Source organism: Sinohyriopsis cumingii, chromosome 12, assembly GCF_028554795.1.
Source record: "Sinohyriopsis cumingii isolate HCF-2022 chromosome 12, ASM2855479v2, whole genome shotgun sequence".
Classification (NCBI taxonomy): Eukaryota; Metazoa; Mollusca; class Bivalvia; order Unionida; family Unionidae; genus Sinohyriopsis; species Sinohyriopsis cumingii.
In genome coordinates this window covers 21,803,480-21,817,862 of record NC_142972.1, presented here as the reverse complement: position 1 = coordinate 21,817,862, position 14,383 = coordinate 21,803,480, and the positions used below count along the sequence as shown (strand labels likewise).

Sequence of the window (14,383 nt, the reverse complement as noted above, 5' to 3'; positions counted from 1 at the left end):
CCGATGTGATTTACGTGACGCAACGATATACGCAAATTCCGAAGGTAATTAGAGATAATTGTAATATTTTATCAGTTTTCAATGGCGTTGATACTCACACGCTGAGGAATATTCATCAAACTTGGTGCAATGGCGACATGGATATAAATAAGTTTAAAAATTTCTTCAGTCACGCTCAGGCAACTCCACACGGTTTTGTCACGATTAATCTTCATGATCCACGTAGTAGATATCGAATCGGTCTTGATCAAATTTACTCATAAAATTGTAGTCGGAATTTACAATCACAAACAAATTTTACAATACCCCCCCCAAAAAAATGCTGTTTTTTTTTATGTCTGAAAATGCACTTTGGGTTGAAATTTTGCGGATTAATTTGCGTAGGAGGCTTTATTTTTGCTTTCTGAGGCTTCTACGGAGAAAGTTTGTGTGGGAGGGTTAATTTTATCTGAGCCAGGGGGTCTGTACGACTTCCCTGCTGCTCGGATCCAAATAAACATGGATGATCTAATTATCCAGATTTTTCGGCAACGATCATTTTCCCATAGTTTTTGCTAGTATGCCCTAAGTCCATATTTTAAGGGTAATTTTCATAAGACTTATGACAAAATTGTAAGAGTTGGCAGGTCTATTAATGGTTTGATAAATCTAATCAGTTCATCAACATATCAATACAAAAGTATGCCTAACAAACTTCATATTTGTCTTGAGTGTTTTCTAAACAATCTTCTTGAGATGAATGGACAGACAGACAGAACAAATCAAGATGCCACTCTGCAGGTTGTGGGGGCATACAAAATTTAAGATTCAATAAATCATTCCCATCCATTATGTGTTAAAATTAATAATGAGATCTGACAAAAATGTTAACCTGATAATCCAATTCATGTGTGGTAACATTTAAAATCAAGTACATAATATTTTGGAACAAACATTAAAAATACTATAGAAGACTATGTTGAAACTAGAATAGGAAGACACACAAATGAACAAACAAATTTCAATTACCATATTTATTAGCTTACAAGTCAGATCCAATTGCAAACAACATTGACTCTGACCTGCTGTCACATAATGCACTGGCATCTCATGGTCCATGTTGTTTTTCTACTGATTACTTCTAACAAACTGCATAGCCCAAGATCTGTCAGTGTATGATGCTATGGCATGCCTGGGTCTGTGCAGTTTGAAGTTGTACCTGTCTTACAAGCAAGCATAAATATTATGTAACATTCATACCATTCCACACACACACAGTCATGCAATAAAACTCATGCACACATGAATACAATCAATGTAATTTTATCACATTATGATGATATATACTGGTCCCAACACAAGTGCCATTCAAAGCACTCCCCTAAGTCCTATTAAACTTTCTTAACACATTTGGTATGTATAATGTGTTTGAAGAATATGCATCAATCTAGAATTTCTACTGCATTGGGCAGACTCATGAATACTGTGAGACACTCAGTCATTTAACCAAAAATTAACCTTTAATAATAAATTTATAATTTAATGGGCACCATTATAAAATTCCATAGACAGTGAAGTTTTGTAACTTCAAAATCAATCATGCAAAAAACTCTGTACAATTTCAATGAATTGTGTAGTCTCTGTGTAAAATATCCTCGTATTAGCTATTAAACAATTTAAACCTTGGATTAAAAAAATATGGACCCAACTTCAACTAATGAAGTTCATCTGTATTAACCTGGAGTTTTTCCCCTGAAATTCCCTTACCCTCCAGCTCTGGAAAAGTCAAGGAATGTATTTTCATGTGGGCCTCTATATCTTCCCAGATCATACTCAGAAGAAATCATCATCTTCCAAATAACCATTCTTGATGCAAGTTCAACTTAAATCCTACAACATTCCAGGACTTTCCAGTTCCATACCTTGAAAATATTTTGCCACACTTTTCTCACGGCTTTCCTTCTCATTTTGGAGATCCTACTGTAGAGTTTAAGGCCTGAAGACTTTTCTTTCTCTCTTTTTCCCTTATTGTAAATAACCTTCAGCTCGTATTACTAACTCTACACCTGAAGATTTCCCATCCTCTTTCTCATCCAGTGAGCAGCATCCACATAGCCATTATAACATTGGCTGCTAACAGGAATGTCCCAAACAGGAGGATAAGACTGTAAATTAGTCCACGTATTTCAGGATCTGTTATTGTGGATCGCAGGCTGAATTCCACAAAGCAGTGACAGATCCACTGGCCATCAAGAGCATAACAGGGTACCACATTCAGAATGACAAGGGCACCTGACAGTGAGATCAGATATCTGTTATATGTTAAGGCAATCTACACTGCATAATATTCTTGGCTTGTAAAACTCAACTTCAAGCTGGGGACTGCTTTTCTGTCCTTCTTTGCCATAAGGCACTTTACAACATGAGGCCAAAGTGGATCTGAGATGGTTCACATGGCTGAAAGGGTTTTCCTTATCAGCTGGCTACTTTTACTTTACACCTGGCTACTTAAAAAAAAATGTATCCCCTTTGGGGCCGGTCGACCCAACCTCTCTCCTACTTTGGCAACTCACTCTCCAACATTTAATCCAATGGAAGGCCCTGGTGACTGCACATGACATCCAATAATGAAATACCTTTATGCAAGGGTGTTTTCTGTCTTTGGGTTAATTCTATCTAGCAGTTCTTTTGAGAAGATGTTTAAATGATTTTCTATTTTTGATAACAGCAGTAATATTTCATGGCCAATCAGTATCACATGTAAAAATTTTTAAAGTCTTTCATGTGAGAATGCTTTCTGTCCAATTCAATCAAATTCTGTTCAGTGGTTTCTGAAAAGCCACTTAAAAGTTTATTTTTAGCCATATCTCATGGTGGCTCAGCATAACTTGTACAAATCATGTTGCCAGGGTTCTTTCCAGTCAAAATTTGTAATATTCAGTTCCACTGTTTTGGAAAAATCAATTAAAGGTCATGCTATTTTTAGTAACAGTACCCAAATCTTATGGCAGATAGGTACAAGTTGTATAAATAACAATGACCTTTCTGCCAGAAAGCTGTCAAATTTGGTCCAATTCTGTAAGCATTCAAGTTTTTGAGGAAAATTCATTTTTTTAAATTTTATTATAGGTACCTTTACTTGATGGCAGATCTGCATCATTTGTACAAATGTGAAATTACTTATCTTTATGCCAGGATGTCTAATTTGGTCAAATTCTGATTAACACTTTTTGAGAAATCATTTAAAAGTTGTTCTATTTTAGCAGCCATGATTATATTTTATCAAGGTCTTCGATCTCATGGGCTTGGAGATGTGGAATAGACCCAATGTGCTCTCCCGCTTGTTGTAACCAATGGGGGAAGGAACCATGATGGTTCAGTGGTTATTGTACCAAATCTCTGTTTTAACCCATGGGGTTAGGGATGCTGGAAAGACCCAATGTGCTCTCTTTTTCTTTTACCCTGTAGGCTTGTGAATTCTCTTTTTCTTTTACTGGGGTCTTGTGCATTTTGAATAGACCAAATGTGCCCTCTTTTTCTTTTGCTGTGGGCTTGGGCATGCTAAATAGACCAAATGTGCCCTCTTTTTCTTTTACTGTGGGCTTGGGCTTGGGCATGTTGACTAGGCCCAATGTGCTCTCTTTTTCTGTTACCCTATGGACTTGGGCACGTTGAATATACCCCATGCACTCTTTCTTTTTACCCCATGTGCTTGGGCATGTTGAAATAGACCCAATGTGCTCTATTTTTCTTTACTCTGTGGGCTTGGGCATGTACAATAGAAAAGCACTCTCTTTTTCTTGTACCCCATGGGCTTGGGGATGTAGAATAGACCCAATGTGATCTCTTTTATCTTTTACCCTGTACATTTCGGGATGTAGAAGTGACCCAATGTGCTCTCCTGCATGCTGTAACCAGTGACTACTGGAAGCAGGAACCATGATGGCACAGGGGTTAGTGTACCAGATTTGTGACCAAATGGGTGCAGGTTTGAATTCTACCAATGGATCAGTCTGGATCAGCTACCATGGTGTCTCTTTGCACAAGGCACTTTAGTCTCGATCTCTTGGCACTAAATAATATACATGTGTTGCTGTGTCATAAAACAACAGCCAAATCTATTCTTGATAATCCACACACTGTATGCTTATTGTTTTATATAAAAATATAGGAATGCCAATGTGCTCTTCTTCACTGTAAATGTTAACTTTCACACATGCATTTTTAACTAATACTTTACTGTATATGGTAACTTTCACACATGCATTTTTAACTCATACTTTACTGTATATAGTAACTTTCACACATGCATTTTTAACTAATACTTTACAGCATATGGTAACTTTCACACATGCATTTTTAACTCATACTTTACAGTATATGGTAACTTTCACACATGTGTTTTAACTCATACTTTACTGTATATGGTAATTTTCACACATGCATTTTTAACTCATACTTTACTGTATATGGTAACTTTCACACATGCATTTTTAACTCATACTTTACTGTATATGGTAACTTTCACACATGCATTTTTAACTAATACTTTACAGTATATGGTAACTTTCACACATGCATTTTTAACTCATACTTTACTGTATATGGTAACTTTCACACATGCATTTTTAACTCATACTTTACTGTATATGGTAACTTTCACACATGCATTTTTAACTCATACATTACAGTATATGGTAACTTTCACACATGCATTTTTAACTCATACTTTACTGTATATGGTAACTTTCACACATGCATTTTTAACTCATACTTTACTGTATATGGTAACTTTCACACATGCATTTTTAACTCATACTTTACTGTAAATGTTAACTTTCACACATGCATTTTTAACTCATTCTTTACTGTATATGGTAACTTTCACACGTGTTTTTAACTCATACTTTACAGTATATGGTAACTTTCACACATGCATTTTTAACTCATACTTTACTGTATATGGTAACTTTCACACATGCATTTTTACTCATACTTTACTGTAAATGTTAACTTTCACACATGCATTTTTAACTCATACTTTACTGTATATGGTAACTTTCACACGTGTTTTTAACTCAAACTTTACAGTATATGGTCACTGACAAAAAAGGATACTTGCAGAAAGTCTCAATGATATGAGGGAGATGTAATGGAACCAATGAACTGTTTGGCACATAATTGCTCAGCACAACTGAAAAGATAAACTTTATTGATTAATAAATTGGAGAAATATCAATTCAAACTGCCAAGCTGATGCCATTTACATCTTTAAGCCTTCTTTCAAGTCAATATTTTTAGATGTTACACTGTGGTAGATGGAGAAAAAACTGTTTAAGGCATTTTCTGGTTAATGCATATCTCTAATATATAAATGAAGGAACTGGATCAGGCCATGTAAGAGTCTGGAATTGAAACACTAGTGTGGGATATTTTCTGATATACTACTCTGGAATTCAGGATCAATGTAGAATAATCTCAAAGTTTTGTTGTACACCATTTTCTTATGACTTTAAGAGACCAATGAACAATGACCAATTTTCAGATAAGAAATCAATCTTACTACTCTATATGATATAGGTCACATTGACCAATCTGTATGAAAGAAGGTCACCCCAAAAAATCAGTATTACAATAGGTCACTTTGACCAATCTGTACAACATATCACTGATCAATCGGTACGAAAATGGGTAACCCATAAAAATCTGTACGATAAAAGGACACCTTCACCAATCTGAATGACAATAGGTCACCCAAAGCATTATGAATGACAATAGGTCACCCATACCATATCTGTATGACTTTAAGTCACCCTGACCAATCTGTAAAACAGATCACCTTGAACAATCTATCTGAAAATAGGTAATTCATACCAATCTGTATGACAATAGGTCACAATTACCAATCTGTATGACAATAGGTCACCCGTACCAATCTGTATGACAATGGATCACCCTTAACAATCTGTACGGCAATAGGTCACCCTTACCCATCTGTATGACAATAGGTCACCTTTACTGATCTATACAGGCACTCTTACCAATCTGTATGACAATAGGTCACAATTACCAATCTATACAGGCACTCTTACCAATAAGTATGACAACAGGTCACAATTACCAATCTGTATGACAATAGGTCACCCGTACCAATCTGTATGACAATGGATCACCCTTAACAATCTGTACGGCAATAGGTCACCCTTACCCATCTGTATGACAATAGGTCACCTTTACTGATCTATACAGGCACTCTTACCAATCTGTATGACAATAGGTCACAATTACCAATCTGTATGACAATAGGTCACCCTTACCAATCTATACAGGCACTCTTACCAATCTGTATGACAATAGGTCACAAATAACAATCTATACAGGCACTCTTACCAATCTGTATGATATTAGGTCACAATTACCAATCTATACAGGCACTCTTACCAATCTGTATGATATTAGGTTACCATTACCAATCTGTATGAAAATATGTCACCCTTACCAATCTGTATGACAACATATCACCCTTATTAATTGTTATAACAGGTCACCCTTACCAATATGTATGACAATAGGTAACCTTTACTAATCTGTATAAACAAATCACCTGTATCAATATGACAACTGGTCACCCTTACCAATCAATAAATTTAATTAACCACAATACTTTTTTGCAAAACCACAAATATTGATAATTAAAGTGAATTAATTCACAGCATAGATATTTTAAAAATTTGGACCACTGAAGAAATTTCTCCAATAATTCTGGATCAATTGTAGGATACTCTCTGAGAAACCTGGATCACTCTGGAATATTCACCAGGACTTTTGGATCAGTGTGGAATATTCACATGGTACATTGGCTCAATGTGGACAATTCTCATGGAATTCTGGCTCAATACAGATTATTCTCATAGAGTTCTAGATCAAGTTAAAATCATTTCAAAATCTGGATTTCTGGGTCCAGTGTGGAATATTCTCACGACATACTAACAATGCTGGTCCAACCATTACCTGAGTAATGAAGGTCTAGAGGATGACCTAGGAAGAGCAACGGAGGTCTGTACCCATGAACAACCTTCAATAGTTTGGTCTGATTATCAACTGCTGGATATACACAAGCCATCTCCATCTTTGGAGAGTAGCAGTCACTCTGAAGCTTGCACATTGGTCTATCAGTAGTGGTGCGTGCTGGTAGACAGGCTAATTTCTGGTAAAAGAAATAAGAAAATAATTTCTAGTAATTGGAAAGTAGCCTACAAAATATATCTTTTGACACTTTAAAATCAGAAAATTTCAAAAACTAATGATTGAATTCATTTATAAACAGAAGTATCTTTAAACAAACAAGATTTTGTGGGTTTCAATTTCCTTATTTGACTCTACATTCAATGGTAAAGCTTGGTTTTCTTTAAAAAAATGTATTCACAAATGATTTGTCTTATTTTATTTCATTTTCTTATTTACCCAAAAAGTACAGGAAGGAAGGAATGCATATAACTATTTTTAATGGTGAAACTTAAATTTGTTATCATTACTACACATCAAAATGCAAACAAAGACATGTAAAATAATGAAATATTCTTAACATATGAATTAAAAATATGATTATGTGTTCATAATAATTTGGGAATCATGTGTCTGCATCTATTTAATGAACAGACAACACAACAACACTTCATTTGACTAAATTCAAATGTATGACATATTTCAAAATACAATTTTTAAATGCAAGAGCAGCTGGCCATTAAATCTGGTTCAGACAAGTACTTCTGTACACATTTATCTTAGTGTTGTTGACTGCATATTATGAAAGCAATTGTTTCATGATTTCTCTGTTGTTTTGTAACATAATTAATATTTAGTGGCAAATCAGATTCATTTGTCAACAATTTCAAAGTCTTTACGCCAGGATGTTGCCACAAGTTTGCTTAACATCTTGATATTTTTAGTAACGGTGGCCGTATTTGATGGTGGTTCAGTATCATTTGTACAAATAAAAAAGCCTTCACGCTAGAATGCTTTCAAACAAATTTGGCAAATTCTGTCAGCTGTTTTAAAGAAGTTACTGAAAAGTTTTGTTAGTCTTATTTGATGACTGATTGGCATTATTGTACAAATATGATATAGCCTTGTGCCATTAAGCATTTTTAATAACTTAGTTCAGTACTAGTGATGGAGGAGTTGTAAAAAGACCCTAATGCTAGGGTTATTTCTGTCAAATTTGGTCACACTCTGTTCAGTAGCTTCTGTTGAGGAGTTTTTCTATTTTTGGCAATGGAAGCCATATTTGATGATGGATCACCATCTGCTTTGAATAACCGGAAGCCATATTCCTTAAACTGGGTCAAATTCCATTCTGTATTTTTTTATAGAAATTGTCAAAAGATTTTTTTTGTTGGTCATATTTGATACGCGATCCGCATCATTTGTACAAAACATATCACAATATACCTTAAAGCCCTTTCTGACAGGCAGCTTTCTGTCAAATCTGGTCCAAGTCTGTTCAGAAGTTTGTGACAAGTTTAAAAACAACATTTTTTGTACATTTCAAAGCCATTCAAGTAAGGATGCTTTCTGTTAAATTTAGACAAACTTGGCTAAATTTGTTTGAAAATCGCCTAGTGTTGTTTGAGAAGCTGATGGATAATGCACACTAGGAGGACTATACCATAAACCTGTACAGATTTTACAGGCAATGAAATACCCAGGTTTGACAATAAAGGGATGGAGTGAAGAAACCAATTTTTAAAGTAAAATCTGTTTCTTTGATAATATTTGCTTGATCATAATACATGTACCTTAGGAATGTGACCACTACCTCACAATTCCAGTAACCCCCTAAACTAGCTTTTGGCAATAAGAAAACCAAAAGTCAACTGCTCACGTTGGCGTAACTATGACAAAGGTAATCTTCACCTGGATAGAGAGATTGCAATGAATCCCATCCATACTTTAGTTACTAATGGAGTGGAAATGCAGGCTCTGTCTCAAAGATGTAACTGCATAGAGGTTGAGAGGGTGAGTGTATTATGGTCAAATAAGTATTATTGAAAAAAACATGTTGTGCTTTAAAGATTGGTTTCTTCTTCAAGCATGTTACCCAGTCATAATACCTTGGGAGAATAGAAAACAGGTGGAGGGTGTTACATCACCTGACACAATCTAAGTTGCATGAAGCAGCTTTAAATTTTGTGAAATACATAGTTGTGACTCCATATACCCAGACGCAGCTAATATGGACCCTTCCCACAACACACAAACAATGGAAGCTGAAAGTCCATGTCATTGAGAAACTGTCAAATGATCTGACATAGTAACCTGTTGTATTGCTGTTCCACCAGGTCTAACCAGTTCTTTTGGAATGAAATATCAGGGAACAGTTGTGCTTTAATGTTATGCTCATGGCTGCAACCTTAACTTCATGAGCCAAAATGTGCATGAAATTCATTTGGTCCTGGGGTTACTTATATGAAGAGTCCAGGATAAAAAAGCATGAGCTGAAATATTGACCTTTCTTCTTTCAACGGTATAAAGGAATGAGAACTCCCTATTTGCACTGGCTCAGTTCATTTCTGGTATCACTTCAAAGTGCTTATGGGGCCATGTAGTTACTCCATGCAAAAAGTCCAATGAGGAAAGAGTACAACAATGAGATGATCGCATCTAAGTGGGAACCTGTTCTTTGCTATTAATGCAGGTACCATCATAAGTGAAATCGAACCATCAGGTCAAAAAAAGGGCAGTTTGCATCAAACAAGGAGTTCACTTCCTTGATTTTTCCTCCTCTAGCTAGAAAAAGAAGGAAGCAGGTTTTATAAAAGAGGTGAACCAAAGATACTCTAAACCAAGGTTCAAATGGCGCTTTAGTAAGCAATGTCAGAACCCATGTTAAATTCCATTTTGGACACAGGGTAATAGCTTTCAGTTGTGACAAACCCAAATTTGCCAGAAGGTCAGAGAGGTCTCTGTTTTGGCCTATATCCTCTATTCCATAGTGATGATACATGAATGAGATTGTGGAATGTGTAACATTTGAATACTATGGGTGATAACTTCAAGAAAGCCATAGAAGAAAGCTACCTGGATTACTGAGGAACCACAGAGAGAACTCTACACTTACCCCATACTCTTTCAGGGTGATGGGTCTTCTTACTGGAGTGAGCTTTTTATATAGCTTAAATTTCTGGAGGGAAAGCATATGCCTCCAGACAATTCCAGAGGTTCTGAGAAATGTTTTCCACTTGAGGGCTTGCTTAATATAATCTAGATGTGCAGGTTCAACAGTTCTGGCTTCAGATGAAACACCTGCAGCTGAGGCTGCTTAAGAAGATGAAGAAAGACCACACATTTCCTTGGAATAACCACTGTCAAATTTATTGAATCATTTATCTATGGCTTTTCCCACTTGATGGGAGCAATGAAGACAAGAAAGTACTTGGTTTCTCGTATTTTTTGCAAGACATTTGGGATCACAGAGTTTGGAGGGAAAGCATATGCCTCCAGATGATTTTGATCCATGGAAAGAATCTCAGCGGCCAGGCTTTTGGGACTAGATAAACAAAGGATTGTAGCATTCCATGTCACTGCAAAAAGCTCCACATGTGGCTGACCTCAGCTGGTGCAGATCTGACTAAATATGAATTGGTGAATCAACTATTCAGTGTGGATTCGCTAATTCCATTAGGACAGTGAGTCCATCAACATATTGATCCTGCCCAGACTTGAATGTGGATTTGCTTCTTATGACACCCATAAAGAAGTTCCAAACCATGAGGCAGACATATGGGAGAATTTAGTCTCCTGCTTGACTTCTGATATAATTTACCACAGCGCAGTTGTTGGATAGAATGATTGTTAGGTATATCTATATTGTTTTGTAAATTTTGTTCATGACTGTAAATTGTATTGATTATCTATAAGATATTACACAGCTAATTTTTTACATGGGTATATATTTATATTTTAAGATATTAAGAGTGCCTTTAGATTGCATATGTTCTATAAATAGGTGTTGTCAAGTTTCTAATAATAAAAACTGTTTACAAGTCTGGGGTTATTTCTAATTGGATAGGTCACTCAAATAGTTTCTTAGAAGAATTAAGTTATTTCCCACTGGATGGGTCAGTCACGTATGTTCTTTTATTAAATGGGGTGTTTGTAAAATGCAATCTAGTGGGTAGGAGAAAATCGCATTTTAAGGACTCTTTGTCTGTATATAAGTAGGCAGAGATCAACAATTATTTCATTCTTATTTCCTATGTTCTTGCTGTAACAACTGTCTGCAGATGTATTTAATGTGGTGTTGAGATAATTTGAGGGAAGATATTTGTTAGGATTATTCACTGGAATTACAAAATGCTCATTGTACTAAAATGGGACTATTGTGAGTTTATTCTGGACAATGCCTTTGTTATACATCAGAACTGATGGCAGACCAGTACATTTGTGGATCTTAAATTCATTCTGAACATTTGATTATTTTGGGCTTGTGTAGAACTTTCATAGGATTATTTTGGATTTAATTTATAATACTGTAAGTTCCTCTGACTTTTTTATTTTATGACTATGATAATTAAATTTGTCTAGTTTTACAAAACTTTCTGGTTTTGCTTCTTTATGTTACTTAGTTTTATGGCCATAGGCTCATAACAATGATGATGTCCATTCCAGGCAGATTCCCCAACTGAAACACATTCACTATGTCTCTACCGCATTCAGCTCTAGGAGATTATGTGCAACAGATGGGCATGAGGAGGCCACAAGCTACCGACTTCCTGAGATGAGGATTGGAGGTGGACACCCCAGAATGGCAGTAAGTGCAAATCATAATTCCCAAACGTTCAACCTGTATGGAAAGCACCTGCCATAAGCTTAGTAAGGTGGAAATATTTGCTAAAATGTGACATAATGTATCCCAAAACTGGGACTGTCTGGTCCAGTGGACAAAACTTAGGTCACCATTTGGACAACAGGATCATCTGCAATGGTTTCATGAAGTGACAGACAGTATGACGAGATCCACTGCCACAATGAAGAGACCCAACAGGCAAAGGAATTCTCATGCTGAGACGCAATTTATTGTAATGGCTGAAGACACTGGATGATTTTCAATCAAAATCCTAAGGGAAAATGGAACTTTTCACATCAATTGTTGAGATGGGATGAAATCAGACTTGTTATTGTTTCCATGTGAAAGAAGGGAACTTGTATTTTGACTCCAGGAACATAGTACCCTGACTAGAGAGCTCAAGTTTATGACAGTTGACCTTAGGCAATAAAACAGTCTTGAATACATACCTGGTGAGTTTGTGTTTCAAGCAGGATGTCTATTTTCTTGCTCTAAATACATGCTTTGAGACATCTATAGCAAATGAAGTCCTGCACGATGAGTGAGAGATGCTGAACATAATTTGGAGGTTCTTTGAGACAACTTGCAGGAATCATTAATCATCAAAGCCTTTCTATGGCAGAGTGGCTAAGTCTTCCCTGCACCACAGAATATGTCAAAAGGGCAGCAAGATCATGGCATATTTCCTTTACAAAGATGGATGAGATGGAAAGAAACTTGGGTGGAAACAATCCCCATCTTTATGCTTTGTCATCATTGGCCCTTGAAACCATGGTTTTGACAAAGTATAGGGCCAGAAGTACTGTTTCCCCCTTAGGTGTACATGCAGAAGTCCTTCTCATGTCTCTGTTCCTTGTTCAAAAATGAAAACATTGGGTGTATATAAGACTTATCTCCATGGTGGCCTATTTGTGGACCTGCTCCACATGACCACTGCAGAGTAGGCTTGATGACAACTGCTGAAATCTAAGTGCAACCATATTATGTTATTTCAGAAAGAAAGAAGTGGAGAGAAATTTTTTCTTTATGCAAGCTTTTGATACAATGACACTGTTGTGGCATTAGCAAGTATATTGTGCTGCTAAAAACTAATTTCCAGTTGTGACATGCAGGAATATTAGTTGGCGGTGAAAGGCTATGCTGATCTTGCTGGAATATACCCACAAAGTCAAATACAGAGCCTACAGCAACGCATTGCTAGATGTCAGTGAAGGTCTTCCAATCCATCCATACTTATGAAAGTCTTTACATTCCAGGCATGCCACATCTGTCAATGGCTGAGATCACAGTATGAAAAATATGTGTGTGTGTCTTATATTAAGCCTTGTAATAATTGGATGGTAGTTGTTTCTTTGAAAAAAGGTCTGTTGACAATGGCGTCTTGGAGTTACCTCTATAAACAATGTACTAAGTCTACAACTCAACAAGATTAAGGTAACTGTTTAAATGTCTCTGGTCTTTCTTTGCCAATAAACTGATTGATTGATGATGGAACTTGGTACAGAGCAAGAAGAGGCATGCACAATATTGTTGCCAACAGGCAGAAAACTTCCTTGATTAATGTACTGATTTGTCTCTTACACATGAACGATGCCATCATTATGATGCTGGGTGGAATTTATGATACTGGATCAATGTAATCATACCTTTAGACATAAATAAATGCTGTAAAAGATTCGGTGCTGACAATAAACAAAATCCATCTCCAAGTCCAGTCATGATAGATCAGGGCTATCATTTACTTCAATGTGGTGCCATGTTCATTATGCCACAATGGGTAAGGGGATATTAGATGACTGAAACTGGTCCATCTCAGTTGGGTCAGACTGCTATGACTCAACCTCTAAAGGCACTACTGGTCCAGATAGGCTGATGTACCTAGTTGGAACTGGAACTAAAGGTACAGCTGAAAAGATCTGCTCTGATGTGGAGATGAAGGCAGGGCCCAAACTGTATGCAACACCTGTGACAAAATGGTCCAATTTTAACCTGTGAACTCTCTGCTTTCAAAGTTTTTGCCAGTAAGAAGTTTTTCACTGAGGCAGCATCGACTGTAATAGCATCTTCATCTTTGATGGTGTGTTTCGTTGAATTTCCAATGGCAAGTGTGCACTGTTGGGACAAAGCAATAGCACAGATTTTCTGCTTGCCTTAAGTAAATGTCACTAATGAAAGCACTTAATTCTGCCTACTGTGTTGACACCTGTAAATACAAAGAGTTAAACAATAACCTATACAGTTGAAAACAGTCAAGCATCATGTAAGTTTTTTCAACATAAGTGTCAAAAAGAATTATATACGTACACTTTTGGTGTGTAATATCAACAAATATTTACAGAATTAATATGTTATGTCAAGTACACATTACCAAGTCAGCATACTATTGGCATCTTGGCCTGTAACTAAAACCAACATACTATTGATATCAGGACATGTAACCAAAACCAACATACTATTGATATCAAGGCCTGTAACGAAAACCAACATACTATTGACATCTGGACCTGTAACCAAAACCAAAATACCATCGATATCAGGGCCTGTAACCAAAACCAA

The 14,383-nt window shown here is 36.3% G+C and overlaps 1 protein-coding gene across 1 annotated transcript in view; it reads right to left on the bottom strand.

The window, feature by feature from the left end:
* Positions 1 to 489: 489 nt before the first annotated feature.
* LOC149786086 (membrane-bound transcription factor site-2 protease-like) overlaps positions 490 to 14,383 on the bottom strand; it is a 39,586-nt gene continuing 25,692 nt past the window's right edge. The window contains exons 7-9 of the mRNA XM_089976379.1: positions 6,991 to 7,186; positions 5,098 to 5,173; positions 490 to 2,291 (exon numbers count right to left, since the gene is read on the bottom strand). Coding sequence (XP_089832505.1) covers positions 2,069 to 2,291; positions 5,098 to 5,173; positions 6,991 to 7,186 — 495 coding nt within the window. The 3' untranslated portion in view covers positions 490 to 2,068. The remainder of the gene's footprint in view (positions 2,292 to 5,097; positions 5,174 to 6,990; positions 7,187 to 14,383) is intronic.